At 46.4% G+C, this 16,453-nt stretch overlaps 1 protein-coding gene across 2 annotated transcripts in view; it reads right to left on the reverse strand.

Moving 5' to 3' along the window:
- Positions 1-16,453, reverse strand: part of LOC122553817 (sushi domain-containing protein 6-like) — a 54,118-nt gene that overhangs the window by 31,805 nt on the left and 5,860 nt on the right. For both annotated transcript variants that reach the window (XM_043698183.2, XM_043698181.2), the window contains exon 2: positions 13,716-13,861. In XM_043698183.2, coding sequence (XP_043554118.2) covers positions 13,716-13,818 — 103 coding nt within the window. In that variant the 5' untranslated portion in view covers positions 13,819-13,861. The remainder of the gene's footprint in view (positions 1-13,715; positions 13,862-16,453) is intronic.

The following is a 16,453-nucleotide window of genomic DNA, read 5'->3' on the forward strand; positions in this document are numbered from 1 at the left end:
GACAGACAGATAGAACCAAAGTACAGTGATATGTATTTAGTTCCCATCCAGTCAACGGTGCTTCTCGGCAGTATCCTGACTTCCTCAGTTCCAGCCTCCCCTGTACAGCAGTGTATGGGGTCATCGGAAATCAACAAGACAGGAGAAGGTTGTGATGTTGTCACACTCACTGTCCACACACACACACATACACGTACACACACACACACGTACACACAGTCCCCTCTCTCTCCCACACACATAGATGCTGGGTTGCTGCTTGCCCACATAGACAGATGAGCTCATTTCCTCAGGATCCAGCTGTCTCTTTCCTGATGGAAACAGGGCTCGGTCATGGCCGGCTCTTAACGTACAAACACTGACAGGAACACTGCCCACGTCACGAGCAACATTCCATGATGAGAAACACCCCTTCTCGACCTTTCTACTCTTTTTAAGAGAGAACTTCAATGGGTTAGACAGTCCCTGATGGGACACTAGCCAGATCAGAACAGCCAATGGAAACTTATAGAGCTGTGTCAGAAAATCACAAAAATATTAACTCAAACTATCACATTGGGGTAATGAGGGAGCCCAGCTCCACTGTGCCCACCGGTCTCTACAGTGCCAACGGGCACATGCCCCCACTCAATGGGCATCTGAAAAGGGACAGACAGCAGGTACTAGGATCCCCTCCATGGCCCAGTGCCTACACACACACACACACACACACACACACACAAAGCAATGGGAGTGGGTCAGTTTACCCTCAAGCCCACTGCATTTCTGAGCAGCTTCAATTCCGGGCAATGTACCACAGTCACGAGGATGGAGACGGCCTAGGCCTGTGTATTGGATATCACTGATGCCCCTTCAGCTGATTATAGGATCTCTACGGTGCAGAAAGAGGCCATTCAGTCTATCTAGTATGCGCCAACCCTCCGAATAGCACCCCACCCAGACCCAACTCCCTCCACCTTATCCCCACGGCCTCAGTGTTTCCCAGTCCCCTCCTCCACCTTTCATTGAAAATCTCGCAGACAGAGAAACCAGTTTCTAAGCAACAGCTCCCTAACAACAGCCACCCACTCCCTGCCTCATGACAGCCCAAGGCACTTTAGAGGTGTCGTCACTGTTGTAATGCAGGAAACTCAGAGCTTGTTGTGCGCACAGTCAGCAACCGGATCACGATAAGGAGATCTGTTCTAATGATGCTGATTGAGGGATAAATGTTGGTTAGGACATGAACAAGACCTTTCCTGCTATTCTTCATATTGAGGCACCTGAAATCTTGGATGCTGACCAGGGCCTCAATCTAATGCCTGACACTCAGAGTCCATTTCTTGGGGGAGAAATATTCAACACCATCAGCATTTTGTTCGGAGAATTAAGTTTTCAAGTCAAACACATTTAAATAGTATTCTCACTCCCCTGTCTCTGCTCGGCTATAGAAGAACTATGAGCAGGAGTAGGCCTTTCGGCCCATCAAGCCTGCTTTACCAGTCAAGAAGATCATGGCTGATCTTTTTATAGCCTCAGCTCCACTTACCCGCCCTCTCACCCATATCCCTTAATTCCTTTACTGTTCAAAAATCTATCTTTGCCTTAAAGACATTCAGCGAGGTAGCCTCAACTGGGCTGGAAATTCCACATCGTCACAACCCTTTGGAGGAAGATGGTCCTCCTCCGCTCACTCCCAAATCTGTTGCCCCCTTATTTCTGAGGCCACCTCTCCTCCCCGTTCTAATTTCACCCATCCATGGAAACAACCTCCCTGCTTCTAAAACATCCACTCCCTTCATAATTAATAAGATCCATCACCCCCCCCCCCCCCCCTCAACTGGAGGTGCACTCTGCCTTTGCAAGCTGTCCGACCACAGGGGCCCTCGTCATCCAGAGCCCATTAGAACAGCAGCCAATAGCTGAGGCAGGTGGGTTCCACGTCCCCTTTCCCTGTTAAGGGTGGCATGGTGGCTCAGTGGTTAGCACTGCTGCCTCACAGTGCCAGGGACGTGGGTTCGATTCCAGCCTTGGGCGACTGTGTGTAGAGTTTGCACATTCTCCTCATGTCTGTGTGGGTTTCCACCAGGTGCTCTGGTATCCTCCTACAGTCCGAAAATGTGCAGGTCAGGTGAATTGGCTGTGCTAAATTGCCCGTGTTCAAGGATGTGCATTAGTCAGCAGTAAATATAGGGTAGGGGAATGGGTCTGGGTGGGTTACTCTTCGGAGGGTCAGTGTGGACTTGTTGGGCCGAAAGGCCTATTTCCACACTGTAGGGATTCTATGATTCTTCTATGTTCCAACCCAAAGGTGTCCTGCTTGGAGTTTAGCCCAGATGAGTGGATGGGGAGGCTGTGGTGGTAGTGGTAATGCCACCGGGCTCACAATGCAAGGAGTGGGTAGACATTTTGACACATGGGTTCAAAGCCGACCACGCTGGTAGGCAGGATTTCAAACCCAACTAACTCATTCTACAGACCGAGTGTCGGAAAAGCCCAACTGGCTCACAAGTGTCCTTCAGGGGAGGAAATCTTGAACTCGGTTCAAGGGCAATACAGGATGTTTGTCAAAATCTGATTGCACTCACACCAAGAAACTATCCTGAAAATATTCCATAAACTCTTCATCTTGGCTCACTTTGCCCATCTGATTTTTCCAGTCAATTATGCAGATTAATATTCCATGATTCTCACCATACTTATCTAATAAGCTCCCATTATTTCTACCTTTACACTCCTACCATGTAGTTAATGTTCGAGGCCCTGTACACCACGGTACACCACTGATGTTGTGCAGGTTGGGTGAACTGGCTATGCTAAATTGGCCATCGTGTCCAGGGATTGTGTAGGCCGGATGGGTCTTCGGAGAGTCGGCGTGGACTCGATGGGCCGAATGGCCCTGCTTCCACGCTGTAGGGACTCTATCCCGCAAAAGAATGACCAGACAGAAAAATTCAGCAGCGTCCGTTAGACAGCAGATCATCGCAGAGGTGAGCCAGCATCTGGTCTGGAACATCACCGATCCTGCCCACTGCCTTTCAAGTTCTCTCCAGAAACACACAGCTCCTTATTGAAGCTGGTCGCACTGCCTTCTTCAGCATTCTTTGCCGACATCGATTTCACAATCCCGATTCCCGTAAACCGAGTCCCAGCGACTTCCCCCTATTTTATTTGCAACTTCCTTGAGAAGTTCAAGATGTGGGCTGTTCCTGAATTCTGCAGCCAGTTGGTCTGAAGGGACTGTTCCAAATTCTGCACCGACAGGCCCCTGGCTGAGGGTTGCCCCAGACCACAAACCAGGGCCAAACTATTTCGTCAATCTGGGAACAGTGTTGAGCAGGGGTGTGGGTGTGTGTGTGTGTGTGTGTGTAAAAAAATCTCTTTATTTTGTGTTAAGCCTGTCCAATCCCTTGCGACAGAGAGGGGTTCTAACAGCATTAAAACAGACAGAGGCAAAAGAGACACACACACACACACGGAGAGGAGAGACAGGCACAGACAAACATGCTCATACAAAGACAACATGTCAGATAGAGGTTTTCTACCTCATCAAAAACTGTGTATATATTGTCTTTTAAAACATGTTCAGTCCTGACTGCAAACTGATTTTGCACTAGTCTGAAACCATTTTCCTTTCCACATTAATCTGCCTTAAAAAGATTCATGCACAGCAACACATTGCAGTTAACACCCCATCAGACAGTGGGAAAGACTCATCTCACACCATCTGTACAAAAACAACGCAGTGACTTGGAACCTCAGCCACCGTCACCTCAGCTTTATATATCTGTAACCTTATTAGCTGCAGGCTCTCTGACAATGGATCATTCTGTGCCAGTCGTTTAACAACTGGGGACACGAGGGCTGGGCTCGACAATGTGACCAGACCCCCTATGGTTGTCATTTGGTGACCCTTGACCTGCAGCAGCAAGTGTATATGTCGATCAAATGGAGTACAGAGCACTGTCTGAGGCCAGTCACAGATGACCATCCCTTTGATTCTCTTCAGAGGATTGTGGGTGAGTGAAAGCTGATCACTCGAGTGAGTCATGTGGCAACAATTCGTCAGATATATGAAAGCAAACAAAAACTAGAAAGAAAACAGCACACAATACTATTCAAAAGAAACTCAGCAACAACAAAAAAAAACCCACAGGTTTTTGTAGCAAACTGGTTTAGCCACTCTCTGTCTCAGACTAGGTGTCAACATCATCTCATGTTAAAAACAGCATCAAATGGATGGTTTCGGCCTACTTACAGACAGACAGACAGACAGAGTACTTTTGTGGCCAATTGAATGAACAAAATTCATCAGAGCAAAAACTGTGCTCGGTTATCATCGAATTCTTTACACTGTGGAAATGGGCTATTTGGCCCAACAAGTCCACATCAACCTTCCAAAGAGCCTCCCACCCACACCCATTTCCCCTGCCCTATTACTCTACATTTACCCCTAACTAATGCACCTAACTTACACATCCCTGAACACTATGGGCAATTTAGCATGGCCAATTCACCTGACCTGCACATCTTTGGACTGTGGGAGGAAACCAGAGTATCTGGAGGAAACCCATGCAGATGAGTCATCCAAGGCTGGAATCGAACCCAGGTCCCTGGCACTGAGGCAGCAGTGTGAACCACTGAGCCACCCTTTGTTGATTGGATCAAAAAAAACTTTTCTCTCTTGACGTGTCTATCCACCAGTAAAACATACTGAGCACTTCCCAGGAACAGAGTCAGGTACAAATCTGACAACACAAACTAGTGTTGAGAGTTTGGTGCTGGAAAAGCACAGCAGGTCAGGCAGCATCCGAGGAGCAGGAGAGTCAATGTTTCGGGCAAAGGCCCTTTATCAGGAATCAACAACTATTTCTTCTCCTCGGTCCTATGGAGTTATTGGTCAGTGAATGGAGTACAGGAGTTGGGAGGTCATGTTGTGGCTGTGCAGGACATTAGTTAGGCCACTTTTAGAATACTATGTGCAATTCTGGTCTCTTTGCTGTAGGAAAAATATTGTGAAAGGGTTCAGAAAAGATTTACAAAGGATGTGGCCAGGGTTGGAGCATTTGAGCTATAGGGAAGAGGTTGAATAGGCTGGGGCTGTTTTCCCTGGGGCGTCAGACGTTGAGAAGAGATCTTATAAAGTTTTATAAAATCATGAGGGGCATGGATAGGGTGATTGGCCAAGGTGTTTTCCCCAGAGTGGGAGAGTCCAAAACTAGAACGCATAGGTTTAAGGTGAAAGAAGAAAGAGTTGAAAGTGGTCTAAGGGGAAACTTCTTTATGCAGAGGGTGGTGCATGAATGGAATGAGGCTGCCAGAGGAAATGATGGAGGCTGGTACAATCACAACATTTAAAAGGCATCTGGATGGGCACATCGATAGGAAGGGTTTCAAGGGATATGGGTCAAATGCTGGCCAATGGGACCAGGTTGATTGGGGATATCTGGTCGGCATGGACAAGTTGGACTGAAGGGTGTGTTTCAGTACTGAATGATTCTATAACTGGCCAGAAGGTTAAGAGTGGTGAATCAAAGAGGAATTAGGAAGGAAACTTTAAATTTGAGAGCCTATTTCAACGAAGGAATGACCGCCATTCATAAAAATCACTCACAAAGGCACATAGCTCTGAGATTTATGGCTACAGTAAGGATGTACAGGCAGTGGAAGAAGGATTTACAAGGAGAGTGCAATTAGAGAGAGGATGTTGTGATCAGCAATGATGGAACTGTCTGGGAAGATAAATGAGGGAGCAGTGACTCAGCAGCAATGTTTAAAAGAGATCAAATCGGGGGCAGGGGGGGGGAAAAATGTGTGGAAGACGTTTCCAACTGTGGGAAAATCCTGAATTTGAGGCTGTAGATCTAAAGTTAGTCATTGATGAATCCCAAGGAGGAACTCAGGAGAAACGCATTCACACAGACTTGTTAGAATGTGGAAACTCATCACCATAGAGTGGCTGGGGGGAATAGTGTAGCTACATTACCTTTAAATGGAATTACTTAGAATTTACAGGCCATTGAGGTCAAATCAGCTAAATCTGGCTCTTCTGTCGCACTCAAGGGTCCTCACACACACCGAACCTTGGTGTTCCTTTCTGTTTCATGTTTATCTGACTTCCCTGGAATGATCCTCTGACAGTCAGCTCAGTGTCTCCACGCAGTGAGGGGATTAAACTCTAATTACAAACAAGGCCTTGCGTGAAGTGAAGCCAGAATGGACTTGGATTTTCGTCACCATGGTAGCGATTTTCTGCAATTCTTTCTTGGGTTGTGTGCAATATTTATTGCCCAGCCACAGCTGCTCTTACAATGTGGTTAAGAAACACTGCAGACAGAATGCTCCCAACACTGCATTAACTTCTTAAAAGATCATCTTTTTCCACTCATGCATTAGCTGTTCATATTGTCTGTACCATCACCACATCCTCATCTGGAACAACACAGATTAAAAAACAAGGCCCCAGTTGGATATTTGCATGCCTCAAATGGACTATATTGATGTGTTCTGGATCAGTGGTGCTGGAAGAGCACAGCAATTCAGGCAGCATCCGACGAGCAGCAAAAAATCGACATTTCGGGCAAAAGCCCTTCATCAGGAATAAAGGCAGAGAGCCTGAAGCATGGAGAGATAAGCTAGAGGAGGGTGGGGGTGGGGAGAAAGTAGCATAGAGTACAATGGGTGAGTGGGGGAGGGGATGAAGGTGATAGGTCAGGGAGGAGAGGGTGGAGTGGATAGGTGGAAAAAGAGCTAGGCAGGTCGGACAAATCAAGGGGACAGTGCGGAGCTGGAAGTTTGAAACTAGGATGAGGTGGGGGAAGGGGAAATGAGGAAGCTGTTGAAGTCCACATTGATGCCCTGGGGTTGAAGTGTTCCGAGGCAGAAGATGAGGTGTTCTTCCTCCAGGTGTCTGGTGGTGAGGGAGCGGCGGTGAAGGAGGCCCAGGACCTCCATGTCCTCGGCAGAGTGGGAGGGGGAGTTGAAATGTTGGGCCACGGTTTGGTTGATTGGTGCGGGTGTCTTGGAGATCTTCCCGAAAGCGCTCTGCTAGGCAGCGTCCAGTCTCCCCAATGTAGAGGAGACCGCATTGGGAGCAACGGATACAATAAATGATATTAGTGGATGTGCAGGTAAAACTTTGATGGAAGTGGAAGGCTGCTTTAGGGCCTTGGACAGAGGTGAGGGAGGAGGTGTGGGCACAGGTTTTACAGTTCCTGCGATGGCAGGGGAAAGTGCCAGGATGGGAGGGTGGGTCGTGGACCTGACCAGGTAGTCACGGAGGGAACGGTCTTTGCGGAAGGCGGAAAGGGGTGGGGAGGGAAATATATCCCTGGTGGTGCGGTCTGTTTGGAGGTGGCGGAAATGTTGGCGGATGATTTGGTTTATGCGGAGGTTTGTAGGATGGAAGGTGAGCACCAGGGGAGTTCTGTCCTTGTTACGGTCGGAGGGGTGGGGTCTGAGGGCGGAGGTGCAGGATGTGGACGAGATGCGTCGGAGGGCATCTTTAACCACGTGGGAAGGGAAATTGTGGTCTCTAAAGAAGGAAGCCATCTGGTGTGTTCTATGGTGGAACTATGATGTGTTAGTGAAGGACCACAGTTTCCTGCCAACACCCAACCCGATGACTTTTGAAAAACATTGCAGACACCCGTAATTTCTCAAAAGGCCCAAACATTGCACAGATTCTATCTCCACTCCCACTCACCCCATTTTATCATCGGGCAGTTCCGTTCTCTCTTCCAACAACAATCTGCATTTAATCAAGCACCCTTTAAAACATAGCAAAACAGCCCAAGCTGCTTCACAGGTCGAGGTAAACATTTGACACTAAATCACAAAAGGAGAGACGGTCAAACACTATGTCAAAGTCCAAGCCTTTCAAACAAAAACAGAGTGCCTTCCTAAGAGTAGAGGCAGAGCCAGAGACAAGCAAGAGAGGGCGACATGGTGACTCAGTGGTTAGCACTGCTGTCTCAGTCCAGGGGCCCGGGTTCAATTCCAGCTTCGGGCAAATATCTGTGTGGAGTTTGCACATTCTCCCAGTGTCTGTGTGGGTTTCCTCTGGGTGCTCCGGTTTCCTCCCACAAATCGAAGATGTGCAGGTTAGGTGAATTGGTCATACTAAATTGCCCATAGGTGTTCAGGGATGTGTAGGTTAGGTGCATTAGTCAGGGGTAAATATAGGATAATAGGATAGAGGGATGCATCTGGGTGGGTTACTCTTCAGAGGGTCAGTGTGGCCTTGTTGGGCCGAAGGGCCTGTTTCCACACTGTAGGGTGTGAGTGTGAGAGAGCACGATTGGGGAGGAAAGGGGGTGTGAAATGTCAAAGCTGGGAGTGAAGGTCGCTGAAGTGCTGACTACCAATTGCAGGGCGAGGGAAAACTGGCCGTGCAAAGAAATGCCAGATTTGGAGGACCACAGAAATGTCAGAAGGATTGTTGAGCTGTAGACATAGGGATAACATCAGGCAGAGATGTTTGAAGAAGTGGATGAAAATTCTAAACGGGAGTTAGCGACAGAGCAGTAGATGGGTGAGCAAAGAGCAAAGAGGGCTCATTCAGTTAGGATCAAGGTAAGTGAGATCGACTGAGTTCGGATTTAAGGACAAAAGAAGATGTCAATTAGCAATGCATTGGAAAAGTCAAGTCCAAGAGGCAACAAAAGCCTGGATGAGGGTCTCAGAGCCATGAGGGTCTCAGAGCCATGAGGGTCTCAGAGCCATACAGTTGAAGTAGTAGCAGAGACAAGGTTACAAGTATTCCATTTTGGTAATCCAAAGAGATTGTTGCTTTTTTTTTCCCAAAAATGTCAGGGACAGGAAACTTTATGCTCCAGCCTTATTAAAGAATGACAGGCATGCAGACCTTGACAAACACAATGGTTGCTAACTACTCAATGAGGTTTTGTTTTCCTGGAATTTAAAATGTATTCAGGAAACTCGATTTGTTTTACTCTGTGCTGCTCTGTCATGTGGAGAGACTGGAGCAGCTGGGATTGTTCTCCTTGGACCAGTGGAGGACATGGGAGACTGAACAGAAGTGTTCAAATTGTAAGGAGTTTTGCGTGAGTCAATATAGAGAAACTAGCACCGACACGGTGGCTCAGTGGTTAGCACTGCTGCCTCGGAATACCAAGGACCTGGGTTCGTTTCCAGGCTCAGGCTGATGTCTGTGTGGAGTTAGCACATTCTCCCCATGTCTGCGTGGGTTTTCTCCAGATGCTCCCCTTTCTTTCCGCACTCCAAAGATGTGCAGATTAGGTAGATTGACCATGGGAAATGCAGGATGTAGGGGGGTTGGGTTTGGGCGGGATGCTCTATGGAAGGCTTGTATGGACTGAGTAGCCTCCTTCCACACTGTAGGGATTCTATGATTCATTTCCAATGGCAAGATGATTTGCAACCAGAGGAAACACATTTAAGATAATTGGCAAAGGAGAAAGAAAGGTTACATTTAACAATAAGTTATAATAATTTGGATTGCACTGCCTAAAAGAGTAGTGGATGCACATTCAAGAGTAATATTTGAAAAAAAAAGGGGGCTTGATATATATTTGAAAAAGGAGAGGTTTAGACAGTTCCAGGAGAACAGCAGATGGAACAAGGGGAAAGTGGGCTGACAGGCCTCCCTCAGTGCTATATGGTTCAACTGTTTGAAACAAATCTGTAAATGTCTGCACCAAAGACTGCGCAGTAGACATAGAAAATAACCTCAACAGGAAAAGGGCACTGGGTCACATGATACACACTGTCACTTCATTCAGACGTTCATCAGGTAGATTTTACAACCCGATTCATCAGCTTTCAACACCTTGCACAGTGAGGCTTTTTAACAACTCCATCATTCTCGAACCTTCCTTTCTCTTCTCACTTATGTTGGTGTTGCCTGGCCCTGCAGTTTTATCAGAGCCAAACTCCATTTAGTGTTTTGCAGTGAGATTACCTATCTCCAATCAAAATGAAAATAAAACTAAAAAAGAGGTACAACAATCTTCCACCTTGTACAACACGGGTAGCATTTACCAAGGGCAGGGCTCAGAATTCAACTCAAAGGCAGAACGCCCCAAATAAAACGTACGCAATGATTCTGCAAACTGAATGACAAAAAAGCATTTGCCAATCAATAGGTAGTAAACATAGAAAATATTGGTTCACTTAATCAAGGAGTAGAAAAATTCATTCTAATTATTGACTCATTTGGTCAACGGGAAGCCATTGTCACATTTGAGAGAGGGTACAACTCTCGGCAGAGGTACCTGCATGTCCCTTTAGAGTTCCCGTTTTCTCAATCGGGAATGCACAACGTGCTTCAAGTGGCCAAGTGCCTCAGTTTGTGCTACTGCCACGTTGCAGTAACAATTGGTGCCAGGTAGTGGATTTAGCCCACTCCAGGAATTTAAGCACCTGATCCTTGCTAACACGCCCGGTGCAGTGCTCAGAGAGTTGTGCAGGTTGTCATTTAGGAGAGCTGTTTAAACACAGCCTGCCCTTTCAGACCACAGTGCTATTTTGTACAAGACCAATGGAACCTTGGCCAAATTCATCAACACCGAATCATAACTAAGCACTACCGCAGTTAGACGGTAGTGTGGGGGTTTAAGAAAAAAAAACAAAGTGTAAAGAAAAGAAAATAAAACACCGAATCATCGTGTGGTTACCACCATTTGTGGGAGCTTGCTGTGCCAAGATTGGCCACTACTTTTTTCCGACATCACAACAGTGATGGCATTTGAAATGCATTCCATTTGTCGTCCCGCACTTCACACAGTGTCATAAGGTTGCAAAAGGTGCCTAATGCTCGTCTTTGATTTATTTGTAAACACTCTCCGACCACTGCCTACAGTAGATGTTGCACGGAGTATTTTCTCAGCTTGATCCAGAGCTCCTCTCACACCAAACTCTTTTCCCAGTTGGATATTTGCCCAGCAAGGGTTAACTGATGCAGCACCAACTACAAGCCAGTAAAAACCAAATCGCTCTCAAACTATAATGAAAGTATGTGGAACAATAAACACTTTCCTGAGGCTGCCAACTATCCAGGAAGGCAAATTAATTCCCTGGGCGCTCATGAGCAGTGTAGAACGGGCATTTTGTAAGAGAGGATTTGTTAATTACAATCTGACACTGAAACCTTGTGCTATAAATTCTGTGTCTTATGGTCTTTTTCTCCACAATCACCTGATGAAGGTGCAGTGCTCTGAAAGCCTGTTGGACTATAACCTGGTGTTGTGATTTTTAACTTTGCTAATTATAAAAAGTATTGTCAATGGCAGGGCAAAATGACTGCCAATGGAATAATGAGGAGCCACCCCCCCTCCCCACGCCCCAACGTGTTGATTTCCTTGCGTGGTGTAAGAATGGATGTGTCAGCTGAATGTTAGGGACCAGTGTGGGGAAGCTGATCAGGAAACATTCATCCAGAGTTGACACTCCAGCATGACAGGCCGGCTTTACTACCAAACTCACTGGGCTCAGTAAGTATTAAGAAAAAGCCGGAAGCCTCTTGTTTGCCCTATAAGCATCATGACAAGGGAGAAGGCAGAACCCTCGCACAGAAGGCCTGATGCACTGTTTGTGTGAAGACAGGCAGCAATGTAAGACACCAGCAAGGACAACGGGGATCGATGGTGCAACTCACCTCCTCGCTACGGCAATCAGGCCCCAACCTCTGAAGTAAATTCCAGGTTGGCAGGGCAGCTGGAATCTTGGCATGGCCAGGGCAGCTTGCTGGTGGGCGTGGGGGATGGGAGAGGGTGAATGTTAACAAGTCGACACCCCTTCCCCTGCTGCCAATCCACGCAACTGTGAAAACGGCCTGGTGGTTGAAGGTATGTGTAAGCGAGTACAGGGCTGTCTGAAATACTCGGTGGTGCCGTGTGCACAGCAAACGAGTCTTCACAGAAGTTTCTTCTTGGCTCATATCCCTCCAAATCCTTCCTATTCATATAGCCATCCAGATGCCTTTTAAATGTTGTAATTGTACCTGCCTCCACCACTTCCTCTAGCAGCTCATTCCGTACATACACCACCCTCTGAATGAAAAGGTTGACCCCTGGATCTCCTTTTAAATCTTTCCCCTTTCACCTTGAACCTATGCCCTGTCGGTCTGGACTCCCCCAACCCAGGGAACACCCCAGCCCACAACCACTTCACGAAGGAGCAGCGTTCTAAAAGCTAGTGCTTCCAAATTAACCTGTGGGACTATAACCTGGGGTTATGTGATTTTTAAACTTTGCCCACACCACTCCAACACCAGCTCCTCCACATCATGGCCAAGCCTGCTGCAGGCCATCCCAACTCCCTCTGGAGCACCCAGCCACAGTTATCCCGCCCAGAGGCTGAAGGAGAGGCCGAGGTATATCCTGAACCATGGCCTCCTTATACAGTAGCCAGTCACCTCAGGGAGAAGAGCTTGTGGCAAAGACAGCCTAAAGTCAAAATGGTCTTTGCCATTTGTTGTTGGAGCACACTAACAACACATTGGCAGAGCTGAATAGGCTGAGGCTGTTTTCCCTGGAGCGTCGGAGGGTGACCTTAGAGGTTTAGAAAATCATGAGGGGCATGGACAGGATAAATAGACAAAGTCTTTTCCCTGGGGTCGGGGAGTCTAGAACTAGAGGGCATAGGTTTAGGGTGAGAGGGGAAAGATAGAAAAGAGACCTAAGAGGCAACCTTTTCACACAGAGGGTGGTACGTGTATGGAACGAGCTGCCAGAGGATGTGGTGGAGGCTAGTACAGTTGCAACATTTAAAAGGCATCTGGATGGGTATAGGAATAGGAAGGGTTTGGAGGGATGTGAGCTGGGTGGGGATATCTGGTCGGCATGGACGAGTAGGACTGAAGGGTCTGTTTCCATGCTGTACATCTGTAGGGCTCTTTGTCTCACAAAAAGTCAACATTGAAAGCATTGGGAGGGAACAGTGTTCAAGAGGGGAGATTCTGCCAATATAAAAGTGAAGTGATACTGGATATACTTTGGCATTCGTCCAGCTATTTGTTTCCGCATGTGGCCTTTCCAAGAGGAAGAGATGTTGGGACTTGAGGCAGCTCTGCGGATTTTGCTGTTTCTTGAAAGGGTAGCAGACCCAGTTTTGATGTGTGACCTCAGATTTTGCCGCCCTTGGACTTTTTAAGCCCTGTGCTGACATTCACCTTCAACTCCCCGGGACTCCCCAGTTAATGGGCACGCATCTCCCTCCTCCTCTCCCACAACGTACGCTCACATTCGGGCCAAATCCCTGAGTGGGGCAGGAGGGCACTCCGATACAGTGCTCAAATGGGATGTGCACCTCACCATGCCCTGTCCCCCACCCCCATGCAGGTTGGCACATCCTCAACACAGTCCACTACATCCCCCAGGTAAGCACACCCCGTACACATAGTCCACCTCAACACTGATTCACATTGACCAACAAACATTCTGACGGTTCCCTACAATTATTCCCCCCGTCAACAACTCTAAAATGTTCTGGATGACAAGAGTTGCTTAAAGTCAGCTAAGCCAATTTGGTTCGTGTGACAACTGTAGAATCCAGTTTGGCCCAACGACGTTTTCCAGGTACACCACATCAACTGCATTAACCTCATCAACCCTGTCTGATATTGCCTTGAAAAAACACAAATAAAATGTACAATGTAAATACACATTCCTGTTTTCAATCCACTGTCACACGTATTGGAAGAGACTCAGAAATGACTGCTTGGCACCAAATGATGATGGGATCTGAAGACTTACCAGTTGATGCTAATCCTTTGGAGATGCAAGTGAGGAAGACCAGCAGAAGCAATGTGACTTGGTGTGGTCTGTGGCTCTTCTGCCCCACCATCAAATTGCACATTTTTCAGCCCAATTATCTGAGGCGAGTCTCCAGAAGTTTCAAACTGCGCCAGGAAGAAAGAAAACAGAAAAGTTTTAAATATACCAGTTAAGTTCAAAACAAAAAAAAAAGGAAGAAAATGTAAACTTTCCAAGACTGTGGAATGTCCCAAAGTCAGATCAACTACTCATGAAGTGTCGTCACTGCTATAAAGCCAAAAACACAGCAACCTATGAGCGGACAGAAAACTTTTCATATAGCCACACAATGATTAGATGATCTGCTTTAAATCTTTTATTCCTTGTGTCATAAATATTGGCCAAATCTCTGTAGTCTTTCCACAAAATAATGCCTGGGATTCTTAATGTCCACCTGAGAGAGTAGACAGACCCTCAGTTTAGTTGAAAGACAGCACCTCCAAAAAAAAACAATGCAACCCTTGCCCAGAATTGCTTTAGTAGCTCAGCTATATTAAATGCTGAAGTGCCTGGCGTGGCACCTGAATCCAGGCCTCCCTCGATTCAGCAGCGAGAGTGCGCTACCACTAAGCTACAGCTGCCTCAAATAGCCACAGTCACTGATTTCGACAGTCACTTTGTGCAGGACTCATGGAGCTACAGTGAATGATTATTCAAACATCATGCAGCTGAATTACCAAAAAAGCAGCAAGCTGCATTAACATCACAGCTCCAAGGTTCTCTCAAGCCTGGACAACTTCAATCTATTCCCGGTCAGCCGGGAATGTGAATCTTTCACTTTTCATAAGATGGAGCTCATATAAAACCATATTTGTACCTGTACCAAGTCCTACTTGACCATTACCTCTCAGTGCCCTTCCTTGGCTCCCAGTCCCGAAACACCTTCACATAAAGTTCGTACTCTCATTCAAACGCACCCACAAACACATGCGTCCATACCGCTGTAACCTCCTTCAGTCCAGTGCTCATGGTCTCTTGTTCACCCCATCTCCTTGGTCTCAGTGCTGGCTACTGTCCCTCCAACTGCTTAGATCCTAAGCTCTGCAATTCCTCTCTAAACCTCTGCTGGGGAGGAAGTTGCAGATGCAGTGTGCCATGGAAGGAGGGCAAAGAGAAGAGGGCATATGGAAATTGTGTCAGAAATCAGAGTCTACTTGGAGGGAAGACGTGCAGAAGGAATTTGTCCAATGAAAGTGCACGGCTCAACCCTTTAAACAGGAGGACAGAGAACTAGACAGACATTGTTAAATTTTATGAATACTAAAGGACACATCTGACAGCTGGGTAAGACTTGGTTTTGTAGGGGACTCAGTTGAATGCTGCGAAGAATGAAGGGGATGGAATAAAAACAGAAGATGCTGGAAACGCTCAGCTACTTCTGTGGAGGAAGAAACAATTAGCATGTCAATTTGAGACATTTCACCAGAACTGGTGAGAGCTGGAAGCTAAAGATATGGCAGGGAAAGACTTCTAGGAGGGTGGGGAAAGAAGGAAAAGAACGAGTCCACAATAGTTATAAAGGGAAGACTCATTAAATGAGAAGGAAGGATGATAATGGGACAAGAAATTAAAGTTTAGGATAGGACGTTGTTAAGAAGGACTCTACAAGTATCAAGAAAGGGCCATAGGCTGTTTGTTTGCGATAAGGGTGGGTGATTTTGCAGAGGCAACAAGGGACTCACTCTGTTCTGAGAGTCTAAGACTCACTTCCTGTTATCTCCTATATGTTGATAGCCCCACCCACAAATTCATTGCTGCCCTCTGAGACAAACTCACATAACAGCGGAATGAATATAACTGTTAGAATGGAGTTTGTGAAGGGCATACTTAGGGTCACCAACCCTCCAGAATTGTGCTGGAGTCTGTAAAAGTGAAAGCTGAACTTTTCATGCCACAAAGACCCTGTATATAAAAATTAGGAGTCATTTTCTTTTTTAAAAAAATGACTTCACTTCCTTTGAATTTTTTTTTTTAAAGTTATTAAAAAAATTGAAGATTAGTAAAACAAAAAAAAATGGCCAAATTAACATACAGTCTGCTCAATCTTCCAATGGGAAAGCAGGCTGCGGTTCAGATGAATGTTTGGCAGGAAAGCAGGGCTGGGGATGATTGGAGACAGGAGGCCATGTGATAAAGTCTCCAGGAATGAATCATCCAGGCCTGATAGCCCTATTGTCCCTTAGCTCACAGGTATTTACATTCTAGAATCCAGCAAGATCACAGACAGGAACAACAAAGTTAACCAACCTTACATCTCATTTATTACCACAGAAAATGAAAAAAAAAACTAAAGTATTTATGTCTCTGAAAAGATCCTGTTGGTACGGTGATAGCAACAATTGAGGATACGTTGAAATTACGGAGTTTATACAGCACCATTTATAACTGACTCCATTGCAGAAAGTACAACATTGACTATCATGCTTCCTACATTACAGCATAGTCAATTCTCAATGTGAGAATTATGAGATTCTCTATTTTTAGTAATGGTCATTGAAGGGTAATATTGGCCAAACCATTGAGAACCACCCACTCCTCAAAAAGCATTATAAAGATTTTTCAATTTACCATTTCAGCCTAAAGTCAGCAGCTCTGGCTAGGGAGAAACGCAGCACGTGTCTGAACACTGGGCTCCAGGGCCCGGACTGGCACTTGAGTTCCACGCTAATGTAGGGCAA

This window comes from Chiloscyllium plagiosum, unplaced genomic scaffold (genome assembly GCF_037043375.1).
Source record: "Chiloscyllium plagiosum isolate Xiang-an unplaced genomic scaffold, Cpla_swu_hap1 HiC_scaffold_8, whole genome shotgun sequence".
In the NCBI taxonomy this organism is placed as follows: domain Eukaryota; kingdom Metazoa; phylum Chordata; class Chondrichthyes; order Orectolobiformes; family Hemiscylliidae; genus Chiloscyllium; species Chiloscyllium plagiosum.